The 20,735-nt window shown below is 37.3% G+C and overlaps 1 protein-coding gene and 1 long non-coding RNA gene across 7 annotated transcripts in view; one reads left to right on the forward strand and one right to left on the reverse strand.

The window, feature by feature from the left end:
- The window catches only part of LOC116532558, a 179,246-nt gene extending 172,911 nt beyond the window's left edge, over positions 1–6,335 (reverse strand). For both annotated transcript variants that reach the window (XR_004260903.1, XR_004260904.1), the window contains exon 1: positions 6,250–6,335. This is a non-coding gene — a long non-coding RNA (uncharacterized LOC116532558). The remainder of the gene's footprint in view (positions 1–6,249) is intronic.
- A 114-nt stretch (positions 6,336–6,449) lies between these two features.
- EMC2 (ER membrane protein complex subunit 2) overlaps positions 6,450–20,735 on the forward strand; it is a 126,546-nt gene continuing 112,260 nt past the window's right edge. For 3 of the 5 annotated variants that reach the window (XR_004260912.1, XM_032251870.1, XM_032251839.1), the window contains exon 1: positions 6,450–6,547. Coding sequence is in view for 3 of the 5 variants with exons in the window: in XM_032251870.1 (XP_032107761.1) it covers positions 6,508–6,547 (40 nt within the window). In the remaining 2 variants the exon portion in view is untranslated. Of the gene's footprint in view, positions 6,548–13,475; positions 13,571–20,735 lie in introns of all 5 variants that reach the window. The other 2 variants (XM_032251856.1, XM_032251847.1) reach the window with 2 other exon arrangements.

Below are 20,735 nucleotides of genomic sequence, written 5' to 3' on the forward strand. Positions count from 1 at the left end.
ATTTCTAGAGAGGTGGCAGTAATTTAAGTGATAGTTTTGAAGCACATCTGTTTTGTTCCTTGCTTCATAGTTTTAAGGTAAACAATTTTAATAAAACTTTAAAAATTTACATTATATAAAATTTTTAAAAATAGAGATCATGCTATTTCCTCAGGAGTGAGAAGATGATGCATAGGTCTGACAGAATGGATTCAGGGTGGGCAGCTTTGTCAGACATTCTGCCAGGAAACTAGTCTTTTTCCCAAATAAAACCATGGAGTTGACCAAATCAGCCCTCTTATGTACAAAAGAGCATGTGATTTATGATCTAAAAGAGGACATGACCACATTACGCTCAATGTGGCTGTTGGCCTTTAAGCCAATTTTAGCAGAGTGGTCAGCATGACCACAGTTAAAGATGACCAGTAAAGAAAATGGCATTCTGGCCTGGTGGCCAGGGTAAGGTATCTGTGAACTACCGGTCTGAATGAATGACATAGCCACTTGTAATCAGAGTAATGCTACCAAACTATCAAAGAGAGGGACTATTCAAAAATAAAAATTATCTTAATAATAAACTAGCATTCAGTGACATTCAGTTTATCTTTGCATGAGTTTCCCATAATGTAATTTATTGTAAATAAACACCTTTTTGAATGTTTTTTCAAATAAAGGATTCCATTATAGTCCTGCTGTAGAAAGTAGAGTCTAGATGGTCTTCAGGGACCATCAGTTTACATTAATAGTATTTACGGAGTCCTGGATATTTGGTAACCAAAAGAGATGTTTACAAAAATACATTTTTGCATAAGGAGTACATTTACACAGATGTATGTGTGTATCAGAATAGAATATGCGCTTTGGGGAAATTAAATAAATATCATTTGAAAAAGTGGACTCTCAAGTATGGTTATAAATCTCAGAAAGAAACAGCTCTAACTTACTGCCCATATGAGGGAATTCTGGGTGTACTCTTTCTGGACGTACTTTCCTTTTCACTGTTACAACTTCGGCATAGAGGGGTAATAATCAGTTTGCGAAATCTGCTGTAAAAGGACCAAAGCGATCTCACCAGAAATGTTTCCCAGAGACTCCCTTTTCCTTTCTAAAATAATATAACTGGGTATGAAATGATGGCTGGCACATTTAAAAACATATATATTTGAAATGACAACAAACTTTAAAAAAACAGACATGCCTAAATGCTACAGTTGTGCCAGCAAAGGGGGGAGTGGGTACTGATTTTGGGGGAAACAAATTAATTATACAATCTTTTAAAAATGTAATAAAAACAAAGTTCAGTAGATTCCTAAAACAATTCTATATTAACCTGGTGCTTGGTAAATAAAATCCTAAGGAAAATTTCCTTCTGAACAAGATGTGTCACGATGAAAGTCTGGTGACATGAAATGAAGATTACTTTCTGGTGATATGGAATGAATAATATTTCCAGTTAAATAAAAAGGGATTATGGTTATAATCCACTAATTAGAAACTATAACATAATTTAAAAGCTTTGGTAAATTTTATATGAGAGTTGTAGCGAGACCAATTTACTCTGATAAATAACTGTCATAGTAAATAGGAGTTACAAGCTGTGTTACATAACGTGGGACACTAATTCACTATGGTTAAGACCAGGAAAAAGTAGACAGAATATTCTAAATAAATGGTTTGATGAAGATGCTGAATATTGTAAAATCAATTAGAATGGTATGTTTCATCCTGTGAAATGATATACATTGTATAAATGCCATAAAGTTTATTAAATTTAAAAGGTGCTTTAGTCCTTCACAATATCCGAAGATATTAATTAAGTAAACCATAAAAGAGATGTACTTTAAAGTGCTCTGTGGAGTAATTTGGCTTATATCCTGTGAAATAATGTATACTGTCTATGAATGCCATAGAGTTTATTAAATTTAAGAGGTTGCTTTAGTCCTCCACTGTCTGAAGATATTAACTGAATTAAGTAAACCATAAAAGAGATGTACTCTAAAGTGCTCTGTGGACTAATTTGGCTTATAACCTGCCTCAAAGAAAATGTGGGCTTATTCAAAGATTTTCCGGTCTCACTCTAGTTCATTCTGATTTGTTGACCTTCCAACTCTTCAAACCTAATATTGCAGAAAAAAGCCAAATCACAATTTGGTTTCACATAAAAACAATTACAGACATTTTCATTGTGCTGTTGAAATTATTAAGTGAGATAATGCTGCCCATGGTGTCTGACACATCTTATTCATAATGTGGGGGCTGATATAATCTATTATTTGGCTGCCTGGACATTTCCTTGGTATTTGTCACCAATATTGGGCAATGTGCAATCAGAAAAACTGGATTAAATATTTTAAACATATTTCAATGAAAATTTCCCAATGAGGGAGAGGGTGAGAAGCAAAACTTTGAAGACATCTTGTAAAGGTAGAGTTACAGAAGGTAAGATTGATATTTATGTTTTCAGTGTTAGTTTTATCTATGGAAGGTATTTCTATTTTCATTTAGTTATAATTGCATGCTATACAATGTTAAAGAAGAATATAGAATTCTTGTCACTGTCATACCAGTTTTTTCCTAAGTGTGCCCAAGGAAGGCAAGTTTTATTAGACATTTATATCATAATCTATATGCAGTCATTTTCCCTGCTTCAGAGTACTGTTGGTGACAAAATTTCTCCTAGATATATTTTTCTCATTAGTATTTTATCTTTCATCTATGATCTAAACAACTAATCACATATGAGTCGCCTATCTTTTTTACCTACTAGTGGCAGAAACTTGGGCAAATCATTTCAAGTTAGGGCCTCAGGTTAGGAAATACATACAATATCCATTGATGTTTTTTAAACTATGAGTCATGGCTGTGTCACACCAGTAGTTTTAGAATATACAATGTAACTGACACATTTTGAATAGAAAATGTAGAAGACAAGGCACATGACAAAACTAGTTTGTAAATTATGTTTCAGTTTTAAATACATGTACACATACGGTATGACAACATAAAACATATTCTTCAGTATGAGTTATAGGCAAAAGAAGTTTGAAAAATATTGTTCCCAAGAATCATCAGCCCACTCAAACTCAAAAATGAGATTACTCTATTTTCCAGCTTAGAAATTCTGAAAATGATGACATTTAACCCAGTGTCATATAGCTTATTGCTTGACAGACAATAGTAGCTAGCTATGGGATATTTAGTTGACATGATTAGAAAATATTTATTTCCTCAACTAGTTATAACCTTTAAAATCCATTACAAGGCTTTAAAAAATACCTCCTTGGGACTTCCTAGAGGCTTTAGACCCCTCAAACAAACCAACAAACAAACCAACAAAATGTTAAGCATCAATAATTTCATGAAAATATTAAGTGGCTCTTGTATGCAACATATTGCAGTAAGGGCTGATATAAAAATGATATAAAAATGAATTGGCAGACTCTGGGCACCCGGGGGAGGAGCCGGCACAGAGCAGCCCCACCTGGGGCACCCAGGCGGGGGCCCACCCAAAAAAAAAAAATTAAAAAAAAAAAAAAAAAAAAGAATTGGCATGGTTCCTGAATTCACTGAATTTATACGTTTTAGGAAAGTATCAGCTATAAAAAGAAAACATCCTATGCTTAACTAAACAAGAGTTCATATGTATACTATTAGGAAATGTTATCCTTAATAAATATTAATACAAGCTGTCATTTTTAATCTAATTCATTCATTCAACAAACATTTTTACTGTTTCAGGTATTTTTCTAGGCTGGATGTCCCAAGGTTAAAATAATAAAGTTGGTACTATGAAGCAGCTTAAAGTGTTGTAAAATACAGAAAGTAAGCAAGTAAACAAACAAGAAATCAAATAGTGATAAGTGTCATGAAGATGAACAGGCATTACCTAAGGACTACTTTCTATTGGATGGTCAAGAGAGGGCTATAAGTGGATACATTTAAAACTGAGATATGAATGGTGAAAGGAAGATGGTCACTAAAAGACGTGGAGAAGAGCATTCTAGGAAAAGGAAACAGCTGGGCAAACGCCAGATACAAGACAGATATGAGCTTGGCCTGATTGAGGACTAGTAAGTAGATGAGAATGGCTGGGGGCTAGAGAGGGGAGAGAATAGTAGGAGATGAGGTAAGAGGTAGATGAATGTCACCTGGTTGAGTAAAGCCTTTTAAACCATGGTAAAGTGTTTGAAGTATATTTTTATTGCCATGGGGAGCAATTTGAGGCCTATCAGCAAGGGACTTCTGTAGTCTGATTTTTCTTTTAAGGCCAGTAGGGCTGTTGTACAAAAAAACAGATTTTACACAGCAAGAATGAAACCAAGGTGGTTAGGAGACTAAGGTAATAGCAATAGAGATGAAAAGCAGATGAACTTTGGGAAATGCAATGTAGAATTTGCTGATAGACTGGATGTGGGGGGGGGGTGTCAAAAAAAGGAATCAAAGGTACTTCCCGTAATTTTAACTTGTGCAAGTTGGTAAATGGTTTCCTTACTTATGACGGGGAAAAGCAAGGTTCGGGAATGCAGAAGATGGCAGCAGGAATCTAGAGTTCTGTGGTGGATATGTTAACTTTGAGATGCATATCAACTAGCCATCTAAGTGAGTATGTCAAGCAAGCAGACTGGGTTTTGAGAAGATTGATCAATTTGGGACTGATTAGCATATAAACACAGTGTTTCTAGATACAAGAGGGTACCTCCATGAGAGTGCCATGCAGGGGCTTTAGCTGCAGTATCTGTTTTCATGTTGATTAACAATTCAAGGTAGCTACTTTCTTTTTACACAGATACTATTAGCTTTTCATATATGAGTGTCTTTGATGCTGAGAGAGAAATACAAGCTGAAAGTCACCCAGCTACTAAAAGGAAGAGCCTGGAATCAGATCTGGGAGTTCTTTTTCTTCCCATTGCACCAGGTTGCTTTATTGGATAATTAAAACACATGAATTTCTGGGTGGAGCATTTTTTAACTTCCTGAATGAAAGATTTTTTAAAAGTCTCTTTAGAAAGAATGCCAGCTCATTCAGAATTCAATCCAAGTGTAAAAATTCACTAGTCTTTTCTGTCGTTATGTGACTTCTCTGGGGTAGATGGCCTGGCGGTTATTGTTTTTTGTTTTTTAAACAAACAAAAAAACCCTCTGTGGTTGACAGGAGCTGAGAGGTGAGGAATGGAGAGATGTTGGTCAAAGGGTACAAACTTTTGGTTGTAAGGTGAATATGTTCTGGAGATCAAATGTACATCATGGTGACTATAGTTAAGAATTTTGTATTGTATACTTTTAAGTTTGCTGAGCGATTAAGTGTTATCAACACACACATACATACACACACACGGGAAACAGGTACGGTGATGGACGTGTTGATTAGCTTGGTTGTGGTAATCATTTCCCAATATATATTTACGTCTAATCATTACTTCCTATACCTTAAATATACACAATTTCTGTCCATTATACCTCAATAAAGCTGGGAATAAAACCCCTCCACTCTTTTGACTTGTGGGATAGGATTATTTCTACTTCTCAAACCTTGACTGCCCCTTCTTCACTGACCCATAACTATGGCTGCACTGCAGTGATTTTTAGTTTTTCCTCAGCTTACATGTTCCTCCTCTACAATCTCAGGTTCTCATTCCTTCAGATACAAAATATATGCTTATCATCTTCAAATATTTTGCTTACTGTCCAGACATTTCTCCTTAGCTCTAGGAGACGACGTCCAAAGGTCCCTAAAAGCAATTAGTCTGGTGGGAAAGCAGGCTCCCCCATCCACCCACCAGGAGTAAAGAGGAGCGAAGTTCAGGAACTGTAAAGGTCTTATTCCTACATTCATTTCTTGTAAGTACTTATTATACTCGCTACAGTTTCAAACCTAGTGTGGCATGCAGACATGGATGAAGCAATGACAGGCACGACGAGCGTAAACGAAGGATACAGGCTAGCCCAAGGGCATTCAAGGTAACTTCAAAGCGAAAGAATCCCAATCAGTCCCTCGAAGAGATTTAATAAAAACTTTAGAGTACCCGTTTAGTCGATTAAAAAGTGAACGGAAAGCAAATCCCATTAAAGAAGGAGGAAAGTTGGAGATTTATAAGGGATTCGCGCAGAAGGCTGCGCGGCAGCCAGCCCTGAACAGAATAAACTGTTGATTGGGGAGTGTGAAGAAAATTAACACGCCTAGGTAGAAAAAAATGAAAAGCTAGGATTGGCGGACACTAAAAACCCAGTATTTGTTAAAAATCCACGGCAAAGCAAACACAAAATACACACCTCACCCCGAGCCAGCACCTCCGCCCTGCCAGCACCCAAAGAAGCCTCAGATCCGGGACCGCCGCGAACCGCCCAGCTCGCTCCGCCCCCTTCTCCTAAAGCTCCTCCGCAGAGCCGCGTGCACGTGCGTGGCGGATACCGCCCCCTCTGCTCTCTTGGCCAATGAGAAAAAGCTACGTAAATCGCCACAGCCCGGTCGCGAGTCACGTGACTGCGGCTCCCCGCCCTCTCACCCCGCTGCCTCTAGGTTCTGGGAAGATGGCGAAGGTCTCAGAGCTTTACGATGTCACTTGGGAAGGTAACTTCGGATGGGGGCGGGTGCGGAAGTTACCAGCGCTTTAAAGCGCTTGGAAGCCGTTTGGGAGTACCCGCTGCCTTCGGGGAGCTGGGTTTTCTGGTCTCTTTTTGATACCACATCTCTCACTGGATGGGCCAAGCTGAGGTGGAGGCTGAGGCTGACCCCTTCCTTGGCCTGGGTGCGTACTCTATGGCGTTTCCCACAGTGTCTTCTCATCGGTTGACCTGCCCTCCTCCGCGCTAGTCCAGCGGCCAGGGCCGCTTCCATTTATGAGGCGACCACACAGTAACTGTGGTTGCTGGGCGGTGCGGAGGAGGCGGAATAGGTGGTTACTGAAGCTTCTTTGGAGTCAAGAAACACAGGGTCTGTAAGGCCTTTTACTAAGTGCTGTGTGAGGATTACAGCTCTGTGCAGAAAAGCTGTTGTAGAAGATGCTTGAACAAATGTGATTCTCATATGCCACTCTACATTTAGTTTTCTCCTTAAACCCGCTTTTCCAGTTTCTATTCCTTTTAGTCTAGTCTCTGTCCCAGTCCTTTTCAGAACACATTTACACACACAACACAACTTCCTTCTTACTCCCTACTAGCAATTTTTTTTTTTCTGAAGGGAAAAATAATTTATTAACTCTGGGCCACGTACGCGCTCATGTGTGATGGACATTTTTCCCTATTCTTAGTTGATCTAGAGTGGGATATGTTCTTTACATCTGGGAACCACCAAACCTTGGATCAATTCTGTGTGCTTAAGAAACTTGGGTTTCATTAAGGCATGGAATTTGTGTAATTGGAATTCATATTCCCAGCATTTAGTATAATACAGGAGACTTCCATAGCTAATTTGTTCAGCAAGTGCCTTCTTGGGATGCTTTAATAATGACCTGAAAATATGTGGACTGAAAGTTATTTTTTCGGTTTTATCGTGAATAAATTTATCAGGTATTATAAAGTTGTAAACTCGTAACAAATAAAGCAAAATTTCTTTGTACTTGAACTGGGTTAAATGATTTATTGGCTTTGTGGCCTCTAGCGTATTGTGAACCTCAGTATTTATACCTGAATTGAGGGATTCCATTATATTAAACAACAGTATTAATTTCTTAGCGCAAAATCTTGGATCTGTCAACACATAGTCCCTGCTTTCATGGAATTCACAATCCATGGAGAAAAGCTTTAAACACATACTTTTAAAAGACTTGTGTCAGCGTATATTCTGTAAGCTGGATGATGGATAAATGGCTGTTATTTTTAATGCTTTTAAAAAATGTTTTAAATACATAATTTTTAGAAAGTACAATCATGAAGGTATGTTCAGTGTAGCTTTCCTAGATGATAGTAGCATATGTAAAATCTTGAGGGACTAGTAGCTGTGTACTACCAACAGACAAGGTGATTTAACTGAGTAACTTGGACCTTAAACTTACCCTGTGAGAATTCTAAAGAGGATTGATGTAATTATTTTGGAATAATAATAATAGCTACTACACAAGTTTGTAGGAACAGCAGAGAAAACATTTTAAAGTGCTTTGTAAACTGTTAAAGTACTATGTAAAAGGATGTGTTATTATTAGCTAGTACTAATTTGATTATGTCCCTCCTCTGTATGATCTGGACATTACCCATGTCTCCAGCTTTATCTTGAGCCATTCTCCCTCTCACTCTGTGAGCTGCCTATGCTGGCCTTTGATGAATACCCTAAATTGCCATGCTGCTTCTAAAAGCTGGAACATGCTAGTCCTTCCACGGGGAATGTTCTTCCCTCCTTGCCTCATTCTTGTCCCCATTAAACTTTATCATTTATCAATTCCCCACAAAGCTCACCTACTACAAAAAGAAGCCTGCTAGACTCCTCTACTGCCCCCTTCCCTTTACCCAGCCCCCAACAAAATTGGAAAAAGAAAAAACCCAAACAACAAAGTCAAGCAACAAAACCTACCTGTGATCCTTCAGTTGTGTATTCTATTCTCATACTATTAAAGCATTGAACCAATTATGTTATGTTTTAAAGTTTGGTCTTTCCTAGTATGAGAGGGACCAGGCCTGTTTGTTCACTGTCACTTTCCTAGAGCCTGATGTATGGGAGTGGAGCGCAGTAATTATTTGTTGGCTAAATGAATTGTTAATGGGATTAATAATAAACACACATTGTCAAAAAAGATTACAAACCATTTTTCTAGCATTGAAATAATTTCTTTTGTATCTTAAAGATTTTAGTATCTTAAATGAAGTTAGGCAACTTGCTTAACTAATAGGATGCAGTTTGCTCACTAGTAAAATAAAGGTTTAGACCTTTCCAGAATTAAAATTCTATTTTAAGGGACTTTTAAGAAAAGAGTATTCTAGAGTTTTATTTCAGAGAATTATGGTAACAAACTTTTAGGATGTAGGAGGGTGATGGGAAGATTCTCAAGATAGTGTTTTTTTAGATTTTTTCGGGGCTGTGTGACAGAGGTGTGTCCTTAGGAATTCCACTGAACAGTGTCATGAATTGGTTAGTTCAGAGTACTGTAATTCTTGTGATAAGAAAATTTCTCACTTGTTTATAAGAGACCTATGCAGTAAGTTTAACACTTCTACGTCCTTGTTAGACTCTACTAATAGACTATTTGGTTTGTTTCTTTAGCCAGTTGAAAGTGACTGATGCTTTTTACATAGGGAAGTTATTAGACATTTGGAGGTGGAAAGGATAATTTAGAGAATATAGTCAAGTTTCTTGAGATAATTTGGGCAGGACATGGATAGGATGCCTAGCACAATGCCAGGCATATAATTGGCATTAAATGAATATTTGTTGAAAAAATAATTTGTGAGAAATGTTTGAGAACATTTTAGTTGTTTATGTTCACTGGCCATACTCCCTCTCTTTTTATTCAGTCCTTCAAACAACCTCAATTTGGTTTCTATGGCCTACCACTCCACTAAGATCTCTAGGAGACCTAATGCCAACTCTAACATATGTATTTTGTATACTTCTACTACTTTTGCTATTGTAGATCACTCCCTCTGTGAAAAACCCTTTCTTTGCTTTCTTAATAACATTCTTCTTGTTTTCTTCTTTCTTTTTGGACCTTTCCTTTGTTGAGTTCTCTGCATCCATTTGCTCATTTTTTGGTGTTTTCAGTGTTTCTTAGTTGTCCTCTTAATATGTGATTGTTGGTTTTTAAGTTTGAGATCAATAGATTTTAAATTGATGCAAGCAGTAAGTACCATGCGATCTGATGAAATTGTGCAAAATTTAGTGCTTGTGTAAACATGCATATTTCTGGGAAAAGATGGTACAAAGTACTCATTAGTTTTGAAGATACCTAAAATAGATTGACACCTGTGAGCAGTCTTATCGAGATCCAGCTTTAGCTATCCATTGGCCTGTATACTAAATAACACCTTAATTAAACATATATTTGAGTACTGTGCACCAAGCAGTGTTCTAGTTCTGGAGGATATAGTACTAAGTAAGACAGGCAAAGTCCAGATTTCAAGGAATATATCCTGAAATTTCACTTCTAAACTGAAGATCCATATTTCCAGTGTTCTACAAGGCACATGTAATGGTTGTTTCACAATTAATAAAACTCAAAACTGCCTTCTGCCTTCTGCCTCCCAACACCACTGCTGTCACCACTTATTCATTTCTGCATTTTCCATGGAAAAGTAGATAGCGCCATGTATCTCCCCTCATTCATAAAACAACTTCTGGTCACCTTTTAAGATACAGATCTATGAGACTTCAAAGTCTGGAAAGTACAGATATATATGGGAATGAAGTGTATATGCTTTGCAAAAGTCTCTTATGAAAGGTAAAAGCTAGAAAGATAGGTTGGAGCCTTGAATGCAAGACTAAGGAGTTCGGACTTCTTTTTTGTATATAGATGGGAGCCTAGTTCCTAACTTACAAAACATCAATGGCCCCTTTCATTAAACTTTTGCATGTTGATATAGAACAGGGTGTTTTCTTTGGTGGAGGTCCCCTGATTGAAATTCCTTTTCATGTTTAATAAACCATTTTTGAACATAAAATCCCTAATATAGAAGCTTCGGTGCATAAGTCTTTTATATTTCCATTATTTTTCTCATAATATTTTAAATTAAGTCCCCATATTTAATGTGATAGCAGTTTTTCAGGGCTATTTGTTTTTGTAAAGTCTTTTCACAGCATCCAACTTTGTTTCTTAGAAACCAGTCTCTTTTTGCACTCAAGTTTTCTTTGCCTTATAATATTTCATTATACTATGTTAAATTTAACTGGCATGAACTGGTTTGGATACAAGTAGCTAGATTTTTAAAATGTAATAACTGTTGGAAACAACCAAGAGCTAGCCAAGAGCTTCTAAAATCTTGGTGGGCGTCATTAGTATGTTTTGCAGAAAGCAATTCTTTGAGTTGATTCTAGCTGGAGGATGATTAAGACAATTTTTACTGAACCTCAATCTCTCCATCATATTTTAATTACTTGTTTACATTCTTTACACCTGGAGATCTTCTCAGTCCTTCTGTTGACCAGCCATAGTGGTAAGAGTCAGAAAACAAGCACTCAGTAAATGCTTGTTTGTTCAGTGAGTGAATGCTAGAACACAAAGCTCGTTTTTTGAACTTGGATCCACTAGTGTACACAGTAATGGTAATAATAAGGATGAAAATAATCTGAAACATTTTGTATATGTTATCTCTTTTAATCCTCACGTGTGTCTTATGAGATAGGCTTTATTTCTGTTTTACAGATGAGGAAGGAAAGGAGAGATGAAATGGCTTGTCAGATATCCCACAGCTAGTAAAAGGGAGTGTTGTGATTTGAGCTGCTCTTATACAGCTCTCCTCCACTGAGTTATTAACTGTGTTCATCCACCTAGGCTGCCATTCTGTTATTCTAGGAACATGCCAAATTAGTTTCTTTCTCTAGAACTTAGATTTGCTGTCCATGGTTGGTGCCTTCTCATTCTTCTCTTAGCTTGAAAATGACCTTCTGAGACAAGCCTTCTCTGACCACCCTTTCCAAAAGCTCCTTTTTCCTCCCAATCTCTTGACTTTATCGTATGGTGCATTTCTTTTATTTGTAGAATTTCACTATCTGAAGTTATGTGAATTTTCATCTTTTTATCCTATTAGACTCTAACCATATTGAGTATACGAACTTTATCTTTTTCTTTCTTTCTTTATCCTCAATGCACAGATCAGGCCTGGCACTTAGTAGGCATTTCGTAAATGTTAGTTGAATGATAAAGAGCTCCAAAATCTATAGTTCCAGTTATACACTATACTGCTTGAAAGAAGATAGGAATTATTGGATATCTTAAGAATTTAAATTGTAATGAAGTAAATTTTTAGAAATATCTGGTAGTAATTTACAGATTGAATTGTGTTGAGACCAGTTTGGAAGCTCTCCTAGTAATTTTAGCATAGGGTGATGAAAGCCTGGACATGGATAATAGCAGTGGAAATAGAGTAGAAGATATAAATCTTAAAAATACTTAAAGAGTCCACAGGACTTAGATAACCAAAGTAGGGAGTCAGAAACAGCTCTCAAAAGTGGAATGTCAGGTAGTTTTAACAGAAGGTGGAATTAACAGAAATGTGAACGTTGGGAAGGGAAGCCATATTTTTAGGAAATAAAGATGACTTGATTTTTGGATGCTGTGATTTTGAGGTAATGAGCTATCAAAGGTGAATACATGTTTTCTTCAAGACAATTTTATTTTTACTAATAATTTTTTAGATGAAATATTTAAATCATTTCTGAAAATAGTATGTGACTAATAGTGTTACAGATGTATTTATTACAACAGCATTCAGAGTGTGGCAGGGTCAGCTATGTAAGGTGTATAGCTTAAGGTGTTTATAAGTAAAAATGTTGCTTGTTTTATAAAAGTTATATTTTGATACACAAACAGTGTTTCTTGTTTTGTGTTCAGCTATTATATTTTAATATGTTTGTGATTGTGTGTCAGACTGTCGTTCTTACAAGTTACGCCTTAAAAAGTGTTCTCTTTCGTACAAGAGTGTTTTTTCACAATAAGAAATACCTTTTACAAATTAACTCATACCCACAATAAGAAATACCTTTTACAAATTAACTCATACACATATACATGAATCTTTGAGTATATGTATAAACTGAAACCAAAGTTTCACTTAGAAAGTATTCTTAGTATTGCATTCCAGTCTGTTCATTCTGTTTCATTCCCCCACATCCCCTGGACTGATGCTGGAAGAAATCCACTAAATTGATTTTATACCCTGTTAATGGATTATAATACACAGTTTGAAAAATACTTCTGCTAGAGCTCTATGTGCATTAAAATAAATTAACCCTTTTTCAAATCAGGTGGCCTTTTCTTTTAGAATAGCTTTTCACAGCAGCCTGCAGCCAATCTGACTAGACACTTTTATAGGACTACAAATAATTTAAAATTTATTATCCCGTAGTTATCAACCTTTTAAAAGAATATACTAGTTTATGTAAATGGTGAAGTAGAAAAGATACAGAATTGGTGGAAGTAGTTTTGGACTAAAGAAATCAGCAGAGTTAAATAGCAAGCATATTTTCTGTCAGAGGCCACCTCACTGCAGTGACACCTCATGCAAATTCTCATGGAAGGAATAAACAGAACAATCATAGCCACTCTCTTAACCTATGACCTTTAGCTCATCTCACATGGTTGCACAGTAGTTAATAAAATGTACAAACAGGCAGTGAGCAGCTTATTTAACATAGTATGTAATAAAATGACCTTGGCTTTGAGGATCAGGCCTTTTGCAGTAGGGTGAAAGGTTAAAATGAAAGTTTTAAGCCACCTTTGAGGAAAGAGTAAGGGAAGAGCTTTTATTTCTTGTCGGAGGCTGAAACAATTCTTAGATTTTTTTTTTTTAAATAAAGGTCACTGTAATTTTTGTGGTGCTTCACATTTAAAAAATGCTTTACGCTAATTTTCTAGTATTTGGAGTCCTAAACCCAAGGGCCAAGCAGATGAGGAAAATACATGATTTGAGTGAAAGACAATAGTGGCCTACCAGTGCCTATGAAGAACTGGTAAATGTATACCCTTATCTAAGGGTAATCAAAATCAGCTTAAAATCAAATGAAAATATCCAAACTATTGTACTAACCAAGCAACATCTAAAGGGGCCAGATTTTGCTTTATATAATTTTCATCAGGGACCTGTAAGACGGACTTGTGATACAGTCAGCACTCCATATTCTTGGGCTCCACACTAACAGATTCAACCAACAGCAGATGGAAAATACTGAAAAAGTGAAATATAACAAAAACAACAATATAAACAATGCAAATAAAAATACAATGTAACATCTATTTATATAGATGTTACATTGTATTCAGTATTATACGTTTATAGAGATTATTTAAAATATAGGCGAGGATACTTATAGGTTATTTGCAAGTATTACACCATGTTAAATAAGGGATTTGAGCATCCATGGGCTTGAAACTAGTCCTTTGCTGATAGCGAGGGGACAGCTGTATTTTAGAGTTGATGTTAGAAATGTTAAACGGACAGGTCCAAGATTACCATGTTGGTTAGTGGCAGAGCTGGAATTTAAACCATAGCCCTCTCCTGAGATTCTATGCCCTTTCTGCCATGTTAGGCTCTAGGTCAGGGGTTGGCTTTTTTTTTTTTTAATCTGTAAAGGACCAAATAGTAAGTGTTTGTGGCTTTGTGTGCCATACAGTGTGTCAACTATTTCTCTTCCATTGTAACACAAAAATGTCATGGAGGTCACCTAAACCAGTAGAGGTAGATGTGTTCTGATAAAACTTTATTTACAAAACAGATGGCTGCAGAATTTGGCCTCCTGGCTGTAGATTATTGACCCTTGTTTTAAACCTCCTACTCTAAGTGTAATGTGAAGAACAAAGCCAGAGATAGTAGGAGTAGAAAAAGATAAATAGCCTTTGTTTTTATAGGGTGTACCATCACTTAGGGAGAAGCTTCAAGACCTCTTTGTTCAGAAACTAAAGGAGAATTAACGGCATGAAAACAGCCCCAAAATCCCAGAAATTGCCCTAAAGAACTTACTCATATAACTAAACAAAACGTGTTCCCCCAAAACCTGTGGAAATAAAAAAGAATGATACAGAAATGTAATTGTTACCTACCTACTGCTAAAATAATAATAGCTAACATTTTTCAAGTACTGCTGTGCCAATTGTTCTAAACACACATATTAACTTGTAGTGCTTACAGTAACAACAATATGATGCAAGCTATTATTATTTTCATCTCGATTCTTTAGAGGAGAGCATTAAAGTACATAGTGATTACATCAGCCAGTATCCCATAGGTAGAAAGCAGCAGGGCAGGAATTTGAACTCAAGCAGTATAAGTTTGGCATTTCCATGCTTAACCAGTATACACTATGATTTCTATATGGGTAGAAGAGAAAACTGAAGAAAGTAAAAATGTAAAATGTTGATATTTTGACAGGAAAACCTTTGGGTAATTAAAGGAGTTAAGAAAAATTAAAGTGTATATAACACTTGAAAAATATCTTTGAAGGAGGTATAAGGATATATAGATATTTTTACTTTTATACCTTACTTAAAAATCACCTTATAGGGCTGGGCACAGTGGCTCATGCCTATAATCCTAGCACTCAGGGAGGCCAAGGCAGGCAGATCACCTGATGTGAGGAGTTTGAGACCAGCCTGGTCAACATGGGGAAATCCTGTCTTTACTAAAAATACAAAAATTAGCTGGGTGTGATGGTGGGCACCTGTAATCACAGCTACTCAGGAGGTTGAGGCAGGAGAATCACTTGAATCTGGGAGGTGGAGGTTGCAGTGAGCCGAGATTGCGCCGTTGCACTCCAGCCTGGTGACAAGAGTGAAACTCTGTCTCAAAAAATAAACAAACAAAAAAACCGCCTTGTAGTACATATTATACTTGATCTTTTAAAATTTAGAGCATGGATAATAGTGAAATATTTGGGTGAAAGAGCTCTTCGATTCCTCCATTTGGTCTTTAAAGTGCTTTTCTCTCCTAGTTTTGCCTCATCTGGTGGATAATCCTTCAGGCATTATTTTGAGGTACTTAGGAGTAGTCTTTGATAGAGAAAAGTGTTTTTCACCCCCTTTTTTGGGTAACAATGACTAATTTACCTGCTATCCCTTGCATTTCCTCTCCTCTCACCTGGCAAACTTGGGTGAGTTGGGCAATTTCCCAATCCCTGAAGACTTAAAATACTTTCATCCCTCTGTCAATGGGAGGCATGCTGTTTTGCCCTAAACTTCATCTAAAACATCTTTTGATCCTTAGGGCTTAATTCATATAGTAGGGAGGTCCTCTTTAACCCTTTCTTTATACCAAGTAGAATTAATCTTTCTCTTACTTTGCTTTTCTAATGCTTTGAACATAACACTAGCATACCTTTTATCACACAATTTTGCAGTTGTTTACAGTTTTTCTGTTAAGTTTGTGAGCTTTTCAGCTACATGGGATGATTCTCTTTTCATTTTTTAATTTCTATCATGTAGAAATAGTATATTGATATATTTTAGAATGAGTGGAAGTCATAGGGATGTATCAGTAGATGAAAGGGGAATGTCTTAAAAGTCAGGTTTTAAAAATAATATACCTTGATTGAATAAGAGGAGACTGATAGAAAACCGAAGACTGTTAGTAAATGAGATATTTGACAAAAATGGAGATGGGGACTAGTTTTTCTCTTAGTTACTCTATTTAGTCTATGAGTAAGGATTCTACTGCTTTTTTTTTTTTTTTTTTTGGACACAGAGTCTTGCTGTGACAACACTCTGGCAGGAGAGTGCAGTGGTGTGATCTCAGCTCACTGCAACCTCCACATCCCAGGTTCAAACGATTCTCCCACCTCAGGCTCACAGGTAGCTGGGATTACAGGTCCCTACCACAACGCCTGGCTAATTTTTGTGTTTTTAGTAGAGGCCAGGTTTTGCCAAATTGACCAGGCTGGTCTCAAACTCCTGACCTCAGGTGATCTGCCTGCCTCAACCTCCCAAAGTGCTGGGATTACAGGCATGAGTCACTGCACGTGACCGGATTCTACTGCTTTTTAAAGGACATTGCTGAAAATTCCCATTCTAAAACAAGTTCAAGAATTTAACAGATTAAATAGTAATTCTTGATAATTCAAGCAGCAATCATTCGTCTGGGCCAGTACTTCTTGTATTGGGTGTCAGGATGTAGGCAAGGGGTGTGTACTGTTGTGGAATGGAATCTAACAATTCATATCCCCAAGGCCCATCTTCCCCTTTTAAAATAATCTGTCAGATTGAAAGAAAAATGTGGACTTCAGATAGCATAAGTGAAGCTTGTTGCAAGGATGTGATTTATTTTATTTTATTGCATTTTAGGTTTTGGGGTACATGTGAAGAACATGCAAGATTGTTGCATAGGCACACACGTGGCAGTGTGATCTGCTGCCTTCCTCCCCATCACCCACATCTAGCACTTCTCCCCATGCTATCTCTCCCCAACTCCCCTTCCCCCGCTGTCCCTCCCCTATTTTCCCCCAATAGACCCCGGTGTGTAGTGCTCCCCTCCCTGTGTCCATGTGTTCTCATTGTTCAACACCTGCCTGTGAGTGAGAACATGCGGTGTTTGATATTCTGCTCTTGCGTCAGTTTGCTGAGAATGATGGTTTCCAGGTTCATCCATGTCCCTACAAAGGACACAAACTCATCGTTTTTTATGGCTGCATAATATTTCATGGTGTACATGTGCCACATTCTCCCTGTCCAGTCTATCATCGATGGGCATTTGGGTTGTTTCTAGGTCTTTGCTATTGTAAATGGTGCTGCAATGAACATTCGTGTGCACGTGTCCTTATAGTAGAACGATTTATAATCCTTTGGATATATACCCAGTAACGGGATTGCTGGGTCAAATGGAATTTCTATTTCTAGGTCCTTGAGAAATCGCCACACTGTCTTCCACAATGGTTGAACTAATTTACACTCCCACCAACAGTGCAAAAGTGTTCCTATTTCTCCACATCCTCTCCAGCATCTGTCTCCAGATTTATTAATGATCGCCATTCTAACTGGCGTGAGATGGTATCTGAATGTAGTTTTAATTTGCATCTCTCTGATGACCAGTGATGATGAGCATTCCTTCATATGCTTGTTGGCCTCATGTATGTCTTCTTTTGAAAAGTATCTGTTCATATCCTTTGCCCACTTTGGAATGGGCTTGTTTGTTTTTTTCTTGTAAATCTGTTTTAGTGCTTTGTAAATTCTGGATATCAGCCCTTTGTCAGATGGATAAACTGCAAAAATTTTTTCCCATTCTGCTGGTTGCTGATTCACTGTAATGACTGTTTCTTTTGCCATGCAGAAGCTGTGGAGTTTGATTAGGTCCCATTTGTCTATTTTGGCTTTTGTTGTCAATGCTTTTGGTGTTTTGGTCATGAAGTCCTTGCCTACACCTATGTCCTGAATGGTTTTGCCTTTATTTTCTTCTAGGGTTTTTATGGTGTTAGGTCTTATGTTTAAGTCTTTAATCCATCTGGAGTTAATTTTAATGTAAGGTGTCAGGAAGGGGTCCAGTTTCTGCTTTCTGCACATGGCTAGCCAGTTTTCCCAACACCATTTATTAAACAGGGAATCCTTTCCCCATTGCTTGTTTTTGTCTGGTTTGTCAAAGATCAGATGGTTGTAGATATGTTGTGTTGCCTCTGAGGCCTCTGTTCTGTTCCATTGGTCTATATCTCTGTTTTGGTACCAGTACCATGTTGTTTTGATTACTGTAGCCTTGTAGTATAGTTTGAAGTCCGGTAGTGTGATGCCTCCCACTTTGTTCTTTTTGTTTAGAATTGACTTGGCTATGTGGGCTCTCTTTTGGTTCCATACGAAGTTTAAGGTATTTTTTTCCAGTTCTGTGAAGAAGGTCATTGGTAGCTTGATGGGGATAGTGTTGAATCTGTAAATTACTTTGGGCAGTATGGCCATTTTCATGATATTGATTCTTCCTAACCAGGAACATAGAATGTTTTTCCATCTGTTTGTGTCCTCTCTTATTTCATTGAGCAGTGTTTTGTAGTTCTCCTTGAAGAGGTCCTTTATGATCCTTGTTAGTTGTATTCCTAGGTATTTTATTCTCTTTATGGCAATTGTGAATGGCAGTTCGTTCTTGATATGGCTCTCTTTAAGTCTGTTATTGGTGTATAGGAATGCATGTGATTTTTGCACATTGATTTTGTATCCTGAGACTTTGCTGAATTTGCTTATCAGTTTCAGGCGATTTTGGGCTGAGACGATGGGGTCTTCTAGATATACAATCATGTCGTCTGCAAATGGAGACAATTTGACTTCCTCCTTTCCTATTTGAATACCCTTTATTTCTTTTTCTTGCCTGATTGCTCTGGCTAGAACTTCCAGTACTATATTGAATAGGAGTGGTGAGAGAGGGCATCCTTGTCTAGTGCCAGATTTCAAAGGGAATGCTTCCAGTTTTTGCCCATTCAGTTTATTGGCTGTTGGTTTGTCATAAATAGCTTTTATTATTTTGAGATACGTTCTGTTAATACCTAGCTTATTGAGGGTGTTTAGCATAAAGGGCTGCTGAATTTTGTCAAAGGCCTTCTCTGCATCAATTGAGATAATCATGTGGTTTTTGTCTTTGGTTCTGTTTATGTGGTGTATTACGTTTATAGACTTGCGTATGTTGAACCAGCCTTGCATCCCTGGGATGAAGCCTACTTGATCATGGTGGATTAGCTTTTTGATGTGCTGTTGCAATGGGCTTGTCAGTATTTTATTGAAGATTTTTGCATCTATGTTCATTATGGATATTGGCCTGAAGTTTTCTTTTCTTGTTGAGTCTCTGCCGGTTTTGGTATCAGGATGATGTTGGTGTCATAAAATGATTTGGGAAGGATTCCCTCTTTTTGTATTGTTTGACTTAGTTTCAGAAGGAATGGTACCAGCTCCTCTTTGTATGTCTGGTAGAATTCGGCTGTGAACCCGTCTGGACCTGGGCTTGTTTTGGGTGATAGGCTCTTAATTGCTGCCTCAACTTCAGACCTTGTTATGGGTCTGTTCAGATTTTCGGCTTCTTCCTGGTTTAGGCTTGGGAGGAGGCAAGTGTCCAGGAATTTATCCATTTCTTCCAGGTTTACTAGCTTATGTGCATAGAGTTGTTTGTAATAATCTCTGATGATGGTTTGAATTTCTGTGGAATCTGTGGTGATATCCCCTTTATCGTTTTTTATTGCATCAATTTGGTTATTCTCTCTTTTCTTTTTTATTTATCTGGCTAGTGGTCTATTTTGTTGACCTTTTCGAAGAACCAGCTCCTGGTTTTATCGATTTTTTGAAGGATTTTTTGTGTCTCTGTCTCCTTCAGTTCTGCTCTGATCTTAGCTGTTTCTTGTCTTCTGTTAGGTTTTGAGTCTTTTTGATCTTGCTCCTCTAGCTCTTTCAATTTTGATGTTAGCGTGTCAATTTTTGATCTTTCCTTCTTGTGTGGGCACTTATTGCTATATATTTTCCTCCAGAGACTGCTTTAAATGTGTCCCAGAGATTCTGGTATGTTGTGTCTTCATTCTCGTTGGTTTCGAAGCACATCTTTATTTCTGTCTTCATTTCATTGTTTATCCAGTCAACATTCAAGAGCAAGTTGTTCAGTCTCCATGAAGCTGTGCGGTTCTGGGTTAGTTTTTGAATTCTGAGTTCTAACTTGATTGCACTGTGGTCTGAGAGACTGTTTGTTATGATTTCCATTCTTTTGCATTTGCTGAGGAGTGATTTACTCCCGATTATGTAGTCAGTTTTGGAGTAGGTGTGATGTGGTGCTGAGAGGAATGTATATTTTGTGGATTTGGGGTGGAGAGTTCTGTAAATGTCTATTAGGTTAGCTTGGTCCAGATCTGAGGTCAAGTCCTGGATATCCTTGTTAATTTTCTGTCTGGTTGATCTGTCTAACATTGACAATGGGGTGTTAAAGTCACCCACTATAATTGTGTGGGAGTCTAAGTCTCTTTGTAAGTCATTAAGTACTTGCCTTATGTATCCGGGTGCTGCTGTATTGTGTGCGTATATATTTAGGATCGTTAGCTCTTCTTGTTGCATTGATCCTTTTACCATTATGTAATGTCCTTCTTTGTCTCTTTTGATCTTTGTTGCTTTAAAGTCTATTTTATCAGAGATGAGATTTTCAACTCCTGCTTTTTTTTTTTGCTCTCCGTTTGCTTGGTAAAT

The sequence above is a fragment of the Sapajus apella genome, unplaced genomic scaffold, assembly GCF_009761245.1.
Source record: "Sapajus apella isolate SASKATOON/1434 unplaced genomic scaffold, GSC_monkey_1.0 scaffold3, whole genome shotgun sequence".
NCBI lineage: Eukaryota > Metazoa > Chordata > Mammalia > Primates > Cebidae > Sapajus > Sapajus apella.